Source organism: Centropristis striata, chromosome 3 (genome assembly GCF_030273125.1).
Source record: "Centropristis striata isolate RG_2023a ecotype Rhode Island chromosome 3, C.striata_1.0, whole genome shotgun sequence".
NCBI lineage: Eukaryota > Metazoa > Chordata > Actinopteri > Perciformes > Serranidae > Centropristis > Centropristis striata.
The window spans coordinates 24,082,315-24,096,961 of NC_081519.1; the positions used below are offsets into that span (position 1 = coordinate 24,082,315).

The following is a 14,647-nucleotide window of genomic DNA, read 5'->3' on the forward strand; positions in this document are numbered from 1 at the left end:
AACAAGCGTAGAAACGAGCGTACATTTCGTCTTACGACAGGGTTCACGTGGGATTTATCAAACGATCGTATCTCTCCAATCACATCGTAAAAATGATCGGCTTTGGTAAATGTTGCATGTATATATAATATTCAGATGGCTCTCCTCCAGAGTTTACGACACCGAAGGACGCAATACGGCCAAAAAGAGGATTTCCCCCCCTAAAGTCAGCTTTATTAGCAAAGTGCACCTTTACAAATAACAACAGGAGAAAAATAGTACTTAATAGTTAACTTAAAAAAGTACTTATAGCTATAAACTCAAAAAAGTTCAGTGAATATTTTACATTTGGAGCACAGCTTTTTGGTTGAAGGAGGTAAACAATGATTTAAAGTAAGTTTTAATCCCAGAGGAAGAGGAATTTCTCAGAGGCAGAAAGTGAAATGCTGACGTCCAACAGCTGCAACACGACAAAGTGAAAAGGAAGGAAATCAGTGTAGCTGTCAGCATTCAACTCCTGGTGAGGTTGGAAAATCTCATTTATACATTGTGATATATAAAGCCTAATAGCCTATATAATATCCAAATATTATTATTATTATTATGATGGAGAGATGTTATTCACTTCTTTACATTTAGTCAGAATTCTGTCCCAGTCAGAGGAGCGTGTGGCAGCCCTGATTGGAAATGTTTCCATTTTCTTTTCTATTATTCGGGCAGCACCGCTGGTAAAGGAGACGCTGCCGCTCCGGTGTCCAGCAGGATAACGGTAAACAGCAGAAGACAACAACATTTAATAGCCTCGGCTAGTAATCTTGTTAAAGAATTTCATGGTTGCAAGGTGTTTTTATTCTTAATGAGGTTTTAATTATAAAGGATGTAGCCTAAACATGCTCTGCTTTGTCACCATTAAAAACTAAACATGGCAGAGTTTTATCAGCTCCAGGCATCGATACAATAGTCTAAGATCAATTCTACAACTCAGACGTGTGGACTTCACGCTGACTCAAATTTGCGTACACGAGCTGAGAGCAGACATGAGATCTGATCGTACCCTCTGCTCACGTCCAAATTGATAAATGCCGAGCTTTGCGTAGAAAATGATTGTGCACCCACTTTACGCTCACTTTCTGTCGTACGGTCATTTGATAAATGATGGCCTTTGTGTTTTAATGTAACACTGTTGTTTCCGGAGGCCTTTATTCATTCACCTGTTGTGAGATGAAAGCCTGGACATCGTCTCCCTCTGGCAGGAAGTCGGTCCAGTTGAGGCCAGATTCCTTCCACAAAGATCCTATAGTCCTATGGCTCTGTGGAGACAACAAGAGATAACATTGCACTGCTTTCCTCTGAAAAATCTCATTTATTTTTTTCTGGTTTTCAAGAAAAAAAAGATTGTGGGTAAAATTAGCAAAAAATAGTTTCAAATCAAAAGGGAAAAATTACAATTGTCCATGATTTGATTAATTTAGGAAATAAACAATCAAATCAACTGTAGTAGAACAATAAATGTACATTTTTGTGCTTCATTCAAAAGCAATTTGATCAAAATATCACCAATATAATCAATCCTTAACCTTAGGCAGCCAATAATAGATCTAATAACTGAGAAACCATTAATCACAATCAAACTATTGATTATACTCCGCTGCCTTAACAACAACAACCACCACAGGTAACATGATGACACAACTTAAATTAAAGTGTTGCTTACCATTTGTTTGCATAGTATGTGCAGTATTTCAGAAATTAAGATCCCAGCTCTTCCCACAGGAAGCAAAGGTTTGCTTAATTCACTGTGAACAAACAGAGACGACAGAGATTAAATGTTAGTATATGTAAATAATTTATGTACAGTCATGGAAAAAAATATTGGACCATTGTTTTCTTCACTTTATTGTTCATTTTAATGCCTGGTTCAACTAAAGATACATTTGTTTGGACAAATATAATGATAACAACAAGAATAACTCATCATAGTTTAATGTAAGCGCTGATATCTAGACAGTTTCCATGGTTTTCTTGATAATGATTTTGGTTATTATCAAGAATGTTTCCATGACTGTAGATGTAAAAAATGATCAAAAAAGGACACAAAATTATCAATATAGACACAAATTGATCAAAAATAGATGTAAAAATGACCAAAAAAGACAAAAACTGACCAAAAATACAGTCATGGAAAAAGTATTAAACCCCCTTTGTTTTCTTCAATTACTTGTTCACTTTAATGTCTGGTATAACTAAAGGTACGTTTGTTTGGACAAACTCTTATGAGCTATTTGTGTTTTTCTTATTATATTTGTCCAAACAATTGTACCTTTAGTTGTACCAGGCATTAAAATGAACAAGAAAATGAAGAAAAAGAGTGATGAGTGAGTACCTAAAGAGCTCTCTCATAGAGAAGCCCCCGTCCTTCAGCACAGGGCTGAGCAGCTCGGCCAGGTACAGCCAGATGTGGGGAATGTCAATGGCCATGTCATCCGCTTGTTCCAGCGTGTCTGCAAACCTGACAAAACAACAAAAAAACATAGCAACCATAAACAAATATATCATTGTCACTGTGGTTTTAAAGGTATATAACAAGTATAAAAATCAGAGCAGCTCAAATATAAAAGTTACTTTATTTATGTACCAACAAAACTTTGATTTAAACTAATATTCACTTTAATTCAGTCCCCATGAACCGGAAAATATTTTTTTATCTCCTTCAAACGAGAGGAAATCCACCCAGACAGTCACTATGAACTGCTTGATTGGAAAGGTGCATCAGAAGTTTAGGCCTGTCACGATAACACATTTTTTAGGACGATATATTTTCCCAGAAACTATGACGATAAAGTATTGTTGATATTGTTTTTTAAGCCGCCGATATAATGACAGAGCATAATAATTCAAATACATCCTTTTAAAGAGCAATTAACTTTTAACTCTCAAGAATCTTGAACATTGGCATTGAAATGCTGGAATGGCTGTTTGGGAAAAGTTTTTTTTAGGTAACTCGTACTGCCTATCAAAAGTCTGCAGCATTTCTCTAAATTCTGGTTTCTCCACATTGTTGAATGGCTGTTGAATCTCTTTTACTACAAAGTGAGCAAAGATATCTGTGAGCGTGCGCCATTTTGAGCGGTCACATTTATATTTGCATATTTTGGTGAAGATATCCTTAATTGCCAGTTGTGGGTTAGTGGAGGACCCTCCTGTGTTTTCTGTTCCCAGCTGAAGGGATTGGATGTGATGGTTGTGTTTTAAATGGACTTTGAGGTTTGCTGTGTTGCCACTTTTTGTTGCGACTATCTTCATACAGATTTGTCATACCAAAATGTTCCCACACCGCTGCTGTGGCATTAAGCTTTGGAACTGATTCCATTTATGCCATTCAACATTCTGTAATTGTACAACTATACGGCCGTCGGAAAACTTAGCTTCGAGTATGCTAATTCTTTCTCTCTGCTTCACCTGCTTCAACGCTGTCCACACCGTCTGTCTGTGTCTGCATGTGTGTGTGCCCTATGCCTGTCACGATAGTCAATATGTCGACTTAGCGCTCGATATATAAAAGTGGACGCGATAATTGTTGTTTACATAAGCCATCAACATTTTCACCAGTGGTGCCGCTTCTGTCCCTCTCCTGTCGCAGCTCTCTCACACATGCATGCATGCACACACACACACACACACACTCGCGCTAGCCAGCTGAAGCACAGTGAGTGTGTTACTTGAAGTTAAGTTTCCTGATGGCTGCACAACTCCAGAAACTTTGGTGTAATAAAAGGAATTGGTGCCAAAGCCAGTGTGGGAACATTTTGGATTTCACTGTTCAGCTCAGCAGCTGCACAACAACTGTGGCCACTGTCGTTAACTGCACAGCGTCCGCATTGTAAACCACAGGCTAACTGTACACAGAGTGTCCGGTGGTTGTTGTAAACAAACCGAGGTCGCTCACCTCCTGCAGCAGCACATACACACTGTACTGCTACAGAGCTAACTGTTAGCCTGTTAGCACTTATAGTGGACGCATTATAATGCAGACTTTTTGTGCCATTTCAGTAATACAGCAAATGTTTGACAGGAATTGTCAAAAAAATCTCTGAAACAGCTATTTATATATTTTTAATAATATATAATAATATGATATTTATCTCAGTGCAATTTCTGTTAGTAGAGCCCGAGATTCCATTTTACTTGTTTTGATTTGTAGTCTATTTATTTACGTTTTATTTATCTAGGATGTTTTAATATTTATTTTCCACATTTCAATTCCAATGTTCATTAATATTCTTGAGATTTAAAAATTCATTGCTGTGGAAAAGGATGTTCTCAACAATACTATTGTTTATCATGATAGTTTCTGGAAAAATATATCGAACTAAAAATTTTGTTATGGTGACAGGGCAAGTGAGCCCCGCCTCCCCCAAGTTGACTGACAGGAGAAGCAGTGTGACTGAATGTTGATGACTTATGTAAACAAACACGCATGTAAACGACAATTTATCAAGTCGGGATAAACTATTGTGTCCATTTTTTGTTTATCGAACGATAAGTCGATATATTGATCATTGTGACAGGCCTAATTAGAAGTCTGTGGACTGACCCTTTGTAGAACTGGGCTTTGAGCAGGATGCCCTGCTGCACCAGCTGGAAGAAGAGCTGGCCCATGTGGTCCCGTGTGATCTGGCTGCGCTCCAGGGTCGACTCCACCCCGACACACACGAAGATGTGCAGCTGAGAGCCCAAGTCCAGCTCGTCAACGCACTGAACCGCCTCCTGCAGAAACAAAAAGACATGTAAACAAGAACTAATCATTGATTTACCATCATGTTTCTTTGATGTGCATTCAGAAGTTTGCGCCTAAAACCAGATTAGATCTTCCTGTGAATCTGCGTACCTTGTAGTCGTTTATGTGCAGGAACTCGTCGATGATGGCCTTGGACTTCCTCTCTATCTCCTCCTCAGACAGAGCAGGTCTGTCCGGAGTCTGGACCGCTGGCTCAGGTTTCACTGTCGACGCAAAAAAACAACAGCAACATCAGTTTCTGTCCGTCTGCGGTAAGATGAAGATCCATGTCTGGTCTTCTCTGATTAAATCATGTGAGCAACTCCTTACTCTGTTCTGATTTCAATAAATATAACAATCAAATGTGATGAGCAAAGTTTGTTTTCAAAAGATTTATATTCTCAGGGACAAACTTTATTTGGCATCAAGGATTTCATAATTAAATTCAGTATGAAATTTTATATTTATATGTTAAGTATAGGAGTAATGCCAATTAGTTCCTTACAATGCTTTCTCAAACCAGCTGCAACTAGAAAAGCTTTTGTTTTTTATAAAAACTACTCAAAAACGAATCACATCACATTTATTTTGCATTGACTGAATGTTATGTTGGTTATTGGAGGTTGGACTCAGTCCTCTAAAACAGTTCCACATTACTTTTTAATAGTAAGATTTCTTTCTTTTCCTGGCACAAAAGTGGGAATAAATAACAAGAAACATTTTTATGGGCAACAGCTATCAGCTGTATTGTTAATTTATATATCGTGTCGGTATCAGCCCAGAATTTTTCAGTCTGTGCATCTCTAGTAAACTCATCTTTCCTGAAACATTAAAAACTAAGAAAAATGAATTGGACACAACAGTATTAATATCTGCTATGGAGAAAACTTGCTGTTGCTCCTAAAATTATTTAAACATGTTTTAATGCTAAAAGCAATATACAAGTAAATATAAAACAGGTAAGAACTGAGATATTTATGTTTTCTGTTGCCAATAAAGGTGAGTTTAGTAGAGATGTACAGATTGTAAAATTCTGGGCTGATAGCGGTTGACCATACCAATGTTTCTTGTTGTTTATTACCATTTTTGTGCCAGGGAAACAAAGAAATCTTCACTATAAAAAAATAATGTGGAACTGTTTTAGAAGACTTTTTTGTCAGAGTTCTATTTCCAATAACCAACATAACATTCAGTCAATGCAAAAAGAATGTGATACATCAGAAACAGTAAAAAAAAAGAAAAAAAAAAAGAAAACATGGGCCAATACCTATGTTCTGGATATATATTTATGCATCCCTAGTGTTTACATATATTTCTGAACAGATGAGTTAGATGTTAATATCATCAAGTATGATCAGATCAGTAGGTTTTTCGTTTTTGAGTATTTTTTTAAAAATCAAAATCAAAAGCTTTTCTATATGCAGCTAGTTTGAGAAAGCATCGTAAAGAACTAATCTGCATTATTTCTATACTTTACATTTAAATATAAAATTTCATACTGAATTTAACTACAAGTCAGAACTAAACATGCAGAGGCAGCATTCAGTTTTTATGCCCTACATATCTGTAACTAGCTCCCAGAAAACTGCAGTTAAGAGATGCCGCATTTTCCCGGATAGATTAAGGGACTCCTCTAGTTTAGCGATATGAGTAGGGAATTTCATATTTAAAAAAAAAAAAAAATTCATCAGCTCACTTTTCAATTTTAAAATTTATATTTGAATGTACTTCTATATGTTTCCCAAAATATTTTATCTGCTTGTTTTTAGTCTTATATTGTTATATTTGAATGTCATTTTATATAGGTTTCCTCTAAATACTTCTAATGTTTTGTGTAAAGCACTCTGAATTGCCTTGTTGTTTAAAGGTGCTATATAAATAAACTTGCCTTGTCTCACAAAATCATGAAAATGCATTTAGGATTCTTGATGCCAAATAAAATTTGGTCATAGATTAAAACAAAACATACATGAGTGTTGTTCCTCTATGATATTAACATTCTGCTCCTGCATGCTGTGTCTCACCAGGTTCTCTGACTCTGCTGCGTTCAGGCTCCGGTTTGTCCTCGGTGACACTCGGTCTCCGGGGCTCGGCTCCCTCTCGCTCCTGGTCTCTGCGCGGCTCTTCGGGGGTTTGACTCTCCAGCAGCTCCTTCGAACTGCCTCCCCTGGTGAACGGTCCGGCCCGAGACGACGGAGGGGCAGAGATCAGCGGCTTCTCGCTGCGTTCTCTGCCTGCGCTGCTACGACTGGAAAACAAAAAGCAGCTCGATCAGGACGTGACTGAACTGGAGAGACAAACTGTCAGATGTGTCATCGCAGTGTTGTCCTTTACCTTCCCAGAGTTCTCCTGGAGTCAAAGTCTGCGTTCTGTGGAGGAGTGGAGGAGGGCTGAGGTGAAGGCGTCGACTGCAGTGCGGAGTAACGATTGAGGCCGGCTGTCCGAGACAGTTCTGTCACGGATAGAAAAGTTATGAAAAACATGAATTACACCAGAAAACTAAGGGAAATCGTCATGGGTTGTATGAGTCGTTTCACTTGAATCACTGTATGTTCAGCAAAAAAGTAACTTTTACCAAGAGGGGAAGAAAATACAAAATTTAAATCTGGCATTTTGGTCTTTGTTATCTTGTTTTTTTTTAGCAGAGGTCATTAAATACATCGTAATTACTCCACAAAAACTTTTTTTTGTTTCACTGCGTCCATTTCTAGTGGTGCAGCTCCATTTCCTTCATATCCATAAACTTAAAAAAACATGCAAAAATACGGGCAAAATAAACGGAAGTGCAGAAAGAAGGCTTCATCGTAACATCAATTTGAGCATAAATCAGCCCTCAGTGCTTCTCTCAGATGAACACAAGATAAAATGTGCTTTGCTGTGTGATTAAGAATATTTTTTACTCTTGCCAACTCCTGCTCCTGCATCGTTTTGGCCCAGTGTGGTCTTGGAGCAGTTAAAACATGTTTTCTTACCTGAGTCACTAGCCTTGGCTCCTCCACTGCTGCCCTTCACCCACGTGACTTGAGCCCGGGGGCCCAGCTGGATCTTCTCGTCCATCTGAGGCTGCAGAAAGAGAATACGTTTAAGAACGAGCTGCAAGCACGCAGGGTGAACTGACAGCGAAAAACTGCAAATGTGGACAACACCAAAGACGAGATAGAAGCCCCAGACTTAAACCTGCAGGTACATGATTATCACTTTAATGCTGTGAGCAGCAAGACGTAATACAAGTCAATCAGTGTGGATACTAATGCACATGTTTCCAACCAGAACCATCTGTTGACAAACACACCCTGATTTTAAATTCCTCCCCTCCCCTCGATCAACCTTTTACACCAGTTTATTTGTATTCAGGGTCTCAAGAACACTCTGGTTAAAGCTTTTGAATATATTAATCAAGTAGACAAAATGTTGCATGTATATATAAAGTAGTATTTTACATAAAATGTCCAAAAGGATTAGTAACAATTAGTTTTCTCTTTGTACAACTAATACTGAGAACTTGCAAAATCCCTCCTGCAGGGGGAACTTGTTTCTTTTTTTGTTAGCAGTACCTCATGTGTCCAGCAGGGGGACTGTTTACTACAGAACATAAACCACAATAATGTAGATCAGATGAGGGCAGGGACAGTGTAAGAGTTCTCATGATGAGCCACAGGATTCCTCTCTGTGCCGTGTAAACAGTCATTTGCTGTGTACAGAAACTTTCTACTGAAGGAACAACCCCCACTGGTGAAGAGGCTTCTGACTGATGTGGAAAAACACTAAATGAAAATGAAACAACATGAAGCCACACGAAGAACCTCATAAACCAATCTAAATTTCAATGCAGACCTGCCAATATTCGACCAAGACCCAGTGTTCAAAGCAGCCTGTAGATTCACCAGAAAATATTAGATTCAGAAAATACGAAATGCAGCAACAAAGACTTTCTTTTGATCAGATAAATTATAATCAGTGTTGATTGGGATCTTCCTTAACACAATGGAAGCTGCTTACAGTCTGTCTCGATCAAACTGATGACAATAAGTGGATGATTATTACAACCAAATATATTTTCTCTGTATTTATCGAGCAGATTACCATTTGATGGTCACTGCAGTGCACATCTGTTTTCTGTAGACAACACAAGGTATTCTGAGGAACAACAAGTTTCTCTGTTGCATCTCACTGGCTCGTTTTTGGCAGATTGTCATAAACTTCAAGGACACTTCCTTTTTCATTGAGAGAAAATAACTTTTTTTCCCGTCATGATTTCAACATGCACACAGCCCGGCCTGAGGTATGCAGTCCACAAGCAAAGTTGTCATGTGAGTTATAGGAAAAGAAATATTAGCCAAGATAGCCAAGATAAGTACTTACTAGTACTACATACTTTTTCTTGCCACTGTATTTTCAGTGATGGAAAAAAATATTAGACCATTGTTTTCTTCAGTTTCTTGTTATTTTTAATGCCTGGTACAACTTGTTTGGAGACCAAAATCATTACCAAGAAAACCATGTACCTTTAGCTGTACCAGCCATTAAAATGAAAAAGAAATTGAAGAAAAGGGGTGGTCTAATAATTTTTCATGACTTTATGAAAACAGCCATGATGACCACTGTAAGCAAACTACTAGATTAGTATGAGCAAATTATTTAAACAGCATTTATATCGGAATTATTCTGGGTTTTTTCCCCATATTGTTTCTATCACAATGTAGAAGAAACAGCAACCAAACTGCATTAAATATATATAATATTTACGTTATTTGGACGGCGCTTAACATTCCTGTGTACAAAAATAGGCTTTACCATGTGGTTATTTTTTAATATAGACTATTTATTGAATTACCAGAAAACAGGCTATATTGTGACACCTATCGTTATCAAGATATGAAACTACCTACATCAGGATAAAATAGGCACGTTCTCATCAGGTACTTTTCCTTGTAGTGAGCCGCTATGGGTGTGGCTTGGGAGGGAGGATCCCCCCAGCTTCACCGGTTAGCTGCTCAGAAAGTACCTGCCTCGGGTCGGTATTTTTTGAGCCGATACCAAGTGGCGATTTCGCGCATGCGTAATTCATTTGCAGACTGGTGCAGACTGGACACTGAGGGGTTAACATCTCCTGCTCTGACTGCAGCTGGGAGAGACTACTGCAGGAGGACTGGGCAGCTTGTGAGTGCTTTGGGACGGTGCCTGCTACTCGTTAAGAGCAGGAACGAGTCTCCAAAAGTCTCCAATAACACAAGAAAAAGTTGCTAGATTTGTCGCTAGTCGCTTTTTTTGAAAAAGAGTCTCTAGAGGGTCTGAATAGTCTAAATATAGAGACAAAGTCGCTAAGTAGGCAACACTGCTTGCCGCGTCAGTCTGTTGTCACATTATCTCGTTGGTTAGCTGATACAAAAGTACCTGTATGGAAACAGAGACCGAGGGGAACTAGTGGGCGGAGCCAAAACACTCAGCCGCTTTACAAAAAGTACTCAGTGGAAACACACCTAATAGCTAAGCCCTAGTTGTGTTTCATGTCTCACCTTGGAGATCTTTGGGATCTTGGTGGGGTCGATGGTTCTGCTGTTCTTCGTCATGGGCACAGTGTTCCAGGTCTCTTCTCTCTGAACGCGCTGTTCTCTCTGTTCTCGCTGTTCTCTTGGATCTACACAGACACACACACACAAAATGCAGTTTTACCAGGAATTCAGTGGATATCTAATGGTATTTTCCTTCACTGACTCGACTGTGAAAGCTGTCAAGAGTGACGTTTTTGACCGTTTGGTGCCACACATGATGAAATATTATAGGTCAGCTAACAGATGGGAGGGAGTGGGGGGCTTCCTGTCTGCTGTTGGGCACAATAGCGTCTCTGCAGGCTATAGGGACAGGAAGTCTGTCTGTATGCTTGCAAGCTTCCTGAGTCACTGTAGCTGTGCCGATGTGGCTCTAAGCCTTAAAGAGGATTTAGACTTCGGGCCTGACCTGGCCGTCTCTTGCTGTCCTTGGAGAGCAGTTGCTGGTGCACTTTTCTCTGCTCCTCCTGCTCTTCGATCTTCGCCTCCTTGTGGATCTGCTCAATGGTTTTCGGGCCCTGGTCGGCTCTCCTGGACACCCAGTTGTGCTGGAAGAATAACGAGAACCACAGTGACCTCGGATCAGAAATGAATCATCAGTTTCACACAGATTTCTTTTTTCTTGATCTCAGCCATTTCATACAGTCACGTTGTCCATGGTTTTCTTGATAATAACCAAAATCATTATCAATAAAACCATGGAAAATGTCTAGATATCATCTCTTAAATTAAACTCTTATGAGCTATTTTTGTTGTCATTATATTTGTCCAAACAAAATGTACCTTTAGTTGTATCAGGCATTAAAAAGAACAAGAAATTAGAGAAAACAAAGGTGGTCTAATGATTTTTTCCATGACTGTATGACAGCCGGGATTACTTCCTGAAACATCTTCAGAGTGTCGGTGCATTTTATCATATCATACATATCAGCTCAGATATAAGAAGTTGTCAAGAGCAGAGGAATATTCTGAATTCAAACACCAGTGATCACAACTGACAAAACATCAATGTCAACCCTTCATTTGTTATCAATATTTTTGCCCTTGCATGATATTGAACGTGCCCTCGTTTGTTTTTAAACAAAGCGGATCCATCACGCTGCATAAGTAGCGCGGTTCATTTTAATATCAAATTTGACAAGCGAGCAGTACAGCAGGGCTCGAATCTGTGTTTCCAGCATCTTGCAGGAGACGGTGACATTGATTCAAACAGCTTGTGTTAGGTAAGAGTTACTGCAGGAGAGAATCACACAGCAGATGTTTCCCTATTGGAAAAGCCTGACATGACACTCGTCATGTTAAGACATTTGCTCCTCGTTTGTTGCGCTTCCTCCTCCTCCAAGTCCTCGTGTTTGTTTCCGTTGTGAGCCCAGAAAATGTCCACGTGTCCCAGACTCATTATTTATGTGATAGTAAATATTGTTACACAAGGGGAACAAGGTGTATGTAAGCCATATAGGATATCTAGAAGCTTTAAGAAATTAAATTAACTAAAAAACACACTTATAAAACAGATTTAAGTCAAAACAACAACACAACAGATAAATAGACTGTTTGGCCTGTTTGTAACATAGATGACTGTGTGTGCATTGACATATACAGTCATGGAAAAAATTATCAGACCACCCTTTTTTTTTTTAATGCCTGGTATAACTAAATGTACATTTGTTTGGACAAATATAATGACAACAACAAAAATAGCTGATAATAGTTTAATTTCGTTGTACCAGGCATTAAAATAAAACAAGAAAGTGAAGAAAACAAGGTGGTCTAATCATTTTTTCCATGATTGTAGGTGCCAGACATTCTTTATGTAAACAGAAATGCAGAATCAAAAGTAAGGCAGACGAAAGGCAATAAATCAAATTAATTAAAATGTTTGTTGTTGCATAATTTATAAAATATCTACAACACAGAAACTGACTTATTACAACATAAACTCAAGAGCTTATTTCAGAGCCCAGGGGAAGAGGAGTGTGACATGACTGTGCTCGCTGGGTTTGTTGACGAGACGCTGACTAGACTCTGGAGAGGTGAAGTCATCGGAGACGACCAATTAGTTTGAGAGTTCTACATATTATTTGTTTTGTACCAAACCATCGTCTGGTAGCAAACACTGGCTCGGCTCTTGTCACTAAGCCCAGACGGCCGTGTAGCAGAAGTCACAGCTGTATGAGATCATTCAATGTTATTATTAATACACAACAGCCCTATCTGCTGTTAAAAAAAAATAGAGATTGAAAATTGATTCCTGTTTTACAGCCACTGGCAAAACACTAAAACAGAACTGTGTGCATGATCAGTGGTCACACTTTACGGTTTTTATTTGCATCTTGCCATGAAACACTGCACTGTTTGAAAACAAAGATCAACACATTCATACAGTCATGGAAAAAAATATTAGACCACCCTTGTTTTCTTCAATTTCTTTTTTGTTTTAATGCCTGGTACAACTAAAGGTACATTTGTTTGGACAAATATAATGATAACAAAAATAGCTAATAAGAGTTTAATTTAAGAGCTGATATCTAGACATGGCTTTCTTGATAATGCTTTTGGTTATTATCAAGAAAACCATGAGACTTTCCCAGCGGCCATTCTTCCCCCGAAACACACAGCTATAGTCGTATATTGAATGTGTATTAATATTATAGGAACAGGTTCAAGGAAAGTTGTATCCTTTTAATGCAGAGCTCTCTGCTGTCAAACACGTCTTAACTGCTTCAGCTACTTTTTCACTTCCCAAGACCTTTATCATATGTTATCAACAGTAAGAGGTTCTACTGTGTATTTTCCAACAGGTTTTTCTCCCATCATTCTTTCTGAAAAGGTGTTAAAATTCAATAACAAGCGCAGTTGTAGCTCCATTTAGCAGAATATGCCCAGAATATCAGGTTCCAGGAGGTCAGAGCGATCAATGAAACAAACCTCTGTGGGAAGAAGCAGGCCAGGCCCGAGCATGAGGCGGGACTTTGGACACCGAGCCAACACAAACTTTACACACACACTCACCAATCTGAGGTCTATGATGTCTTGTAACATAAACCGTATCCGAGATGACGTCTTCCTCTCCTTGACGATTTTTTCCATCTGATTGAAATACTGATCCATCCGAGGCTGAGGGAGGAAAGAGAGAGAGGGGGGAGGTTAAATTGAGACATAAAGGTTATATTCTCTGTTGTTCTGTTCAATCTACTGGACAGCGTTATTTCACAAAACCGACAGATTGGTCAGTTTGTTAGTGAGAGCAGAGGCTGTCCTGACCGCCTGAGATTAAATTGGAACAATTTGGGAGACGGCAGAACTAAAATTGTAATAGCCCAGAAAGCGCAGACTGAATTCACTGTAATGGCCAGACATTAAAAGAGCCATGTTCAGAAAATTTCCACATTAAACGTGATGCAACTCATCTGAAGGACCCGATGATTTATGACCACATTCAGGAGGTAAACAGAGGAGAAAAAAGGCTTCAGCGGCAAAAACAAAACAAAACCAAGCAGAATAATGATGCCATGATGAATCCATGCCAGTTTTCCTGCAGGTCAGAGGGCTTTCCTTTTGCAAGGTGCCCGGTAGATGATGAGGATCAAACCGCACATCACAGTACAGCAGAGAGAGAGCAGAAAGGCCCTCGGGTCAGTTGTGTCTCTCCAAGCATCTGAGGGTTCCCGCTGCGTCCAGCTGGGAGTCACTGATGTCAACAGGAGAGCCAGTCAGACAGAACAAAGCAGAGCGCCCACTGCGGGGACACTGTGGGGATAGTCCTGTTTCCTCATAACCTACATAAACTGCCTCTGGATCTGAATGTAGCCCAGCTGGTGTGGGACTGAATCCCACCAGTATTTTCTCTTTAATGTCAAAACTGTGTTTCTGTAGATCAGAATCACCTCAGCAATCACCCCATTTAAGTTGCTAAGGAACCAACCAAAAACAGAGGACGGCAGGACAGAGCCAGGCGAGCTGAACAAACGTAGAATGTGACTCTGTAGGTGCGTTTTCACTATAGTTGAATACCCGGAATGAGGCGAGTCTCCATCACCGAAACGCCCCTAATTTCTAACATGGGTCGTCCCAAGCGGCCGTTTGACCAGATGTTTTTTGGCCCTGTCGAGGAGCAGGGCTATTTTTCTCCCCTGAAAAAAGCCTGGTTGCTGATTGGATAGAACACTAAGGCCGCGTTCAGACTGCAGGTGAATCTGATTCAAATCAGATTCCTACTCAAATCCGATTTTTAGGGCTGACTGTCCACACTGTTTTTAGTAAGTGTCCAAATCAGATATGGCTCTGTTCAGACCGGGCCACATTATTGACTGATTAGACAGGTTGCTGTAGTAACGGCGTC

General features: G+C 39.4%; 1 protein-coding gene across 4 annotated transcripts in view; it reads right to left on the bottom strand.

The window, feature by feature from the left end:
- The window catches only part of LOC131964952 (eukaryotic translation initiation factor 4 gamma 3-like), a 72,613-nt gene that overhangs the window by 6,116 nt on the left and 51,850 nt on the right, over window positions 1-14,647 (bottom strand). For all 4 annotated transcript variants that reach the window (XM_059328464.1, XM_059328466.1, XM_059328465.1 and 1 more), the window contains 11 exons: window positions 13,318-13,422; window positions 10,715-10,853; window positions 10,273-10,394; window positions 7,729-7,819; window positions 7,091-7,208; window positions 6,781-7,004; window positions 4,868-4,980; window positions 4,574-4,746; window positions 2,363-2,488; window positions 1,694-1,775; window positions 1,191-1,289 (listed from right to left, as the gene is read on the bottom strand). In XM_059328464.1, coding sequence (XP_059184447.1) covers window positions 1,191-1,289; window positions 1,694-1,775; window positions 2,363-2,488; window positions 4,574-4,746; window positions 4,868-4,980; window positions 6,781-7,004; window positions 7,091-7,208; window positions 7,729-7,819; window positions 10,273-10,394; window positions 10,715-10,853; window positions 13,318-13,422 — 1,392 coding nt within the window. The remainder of the gene's footprint in view (window positions 1-1,190; window positions 1,290-1,693; window positions 1,776-2,362; window positions 2,489-4,573; window positions 4,747-4,867; window positions 4,981-6,780; window positions 7,005-7,090; window positions 7,209-7,728; window positions 7,820-10,272; window positions 10,395-10,714; window positions 10,854-13,317; window positions 13,423-14,647) is intronic.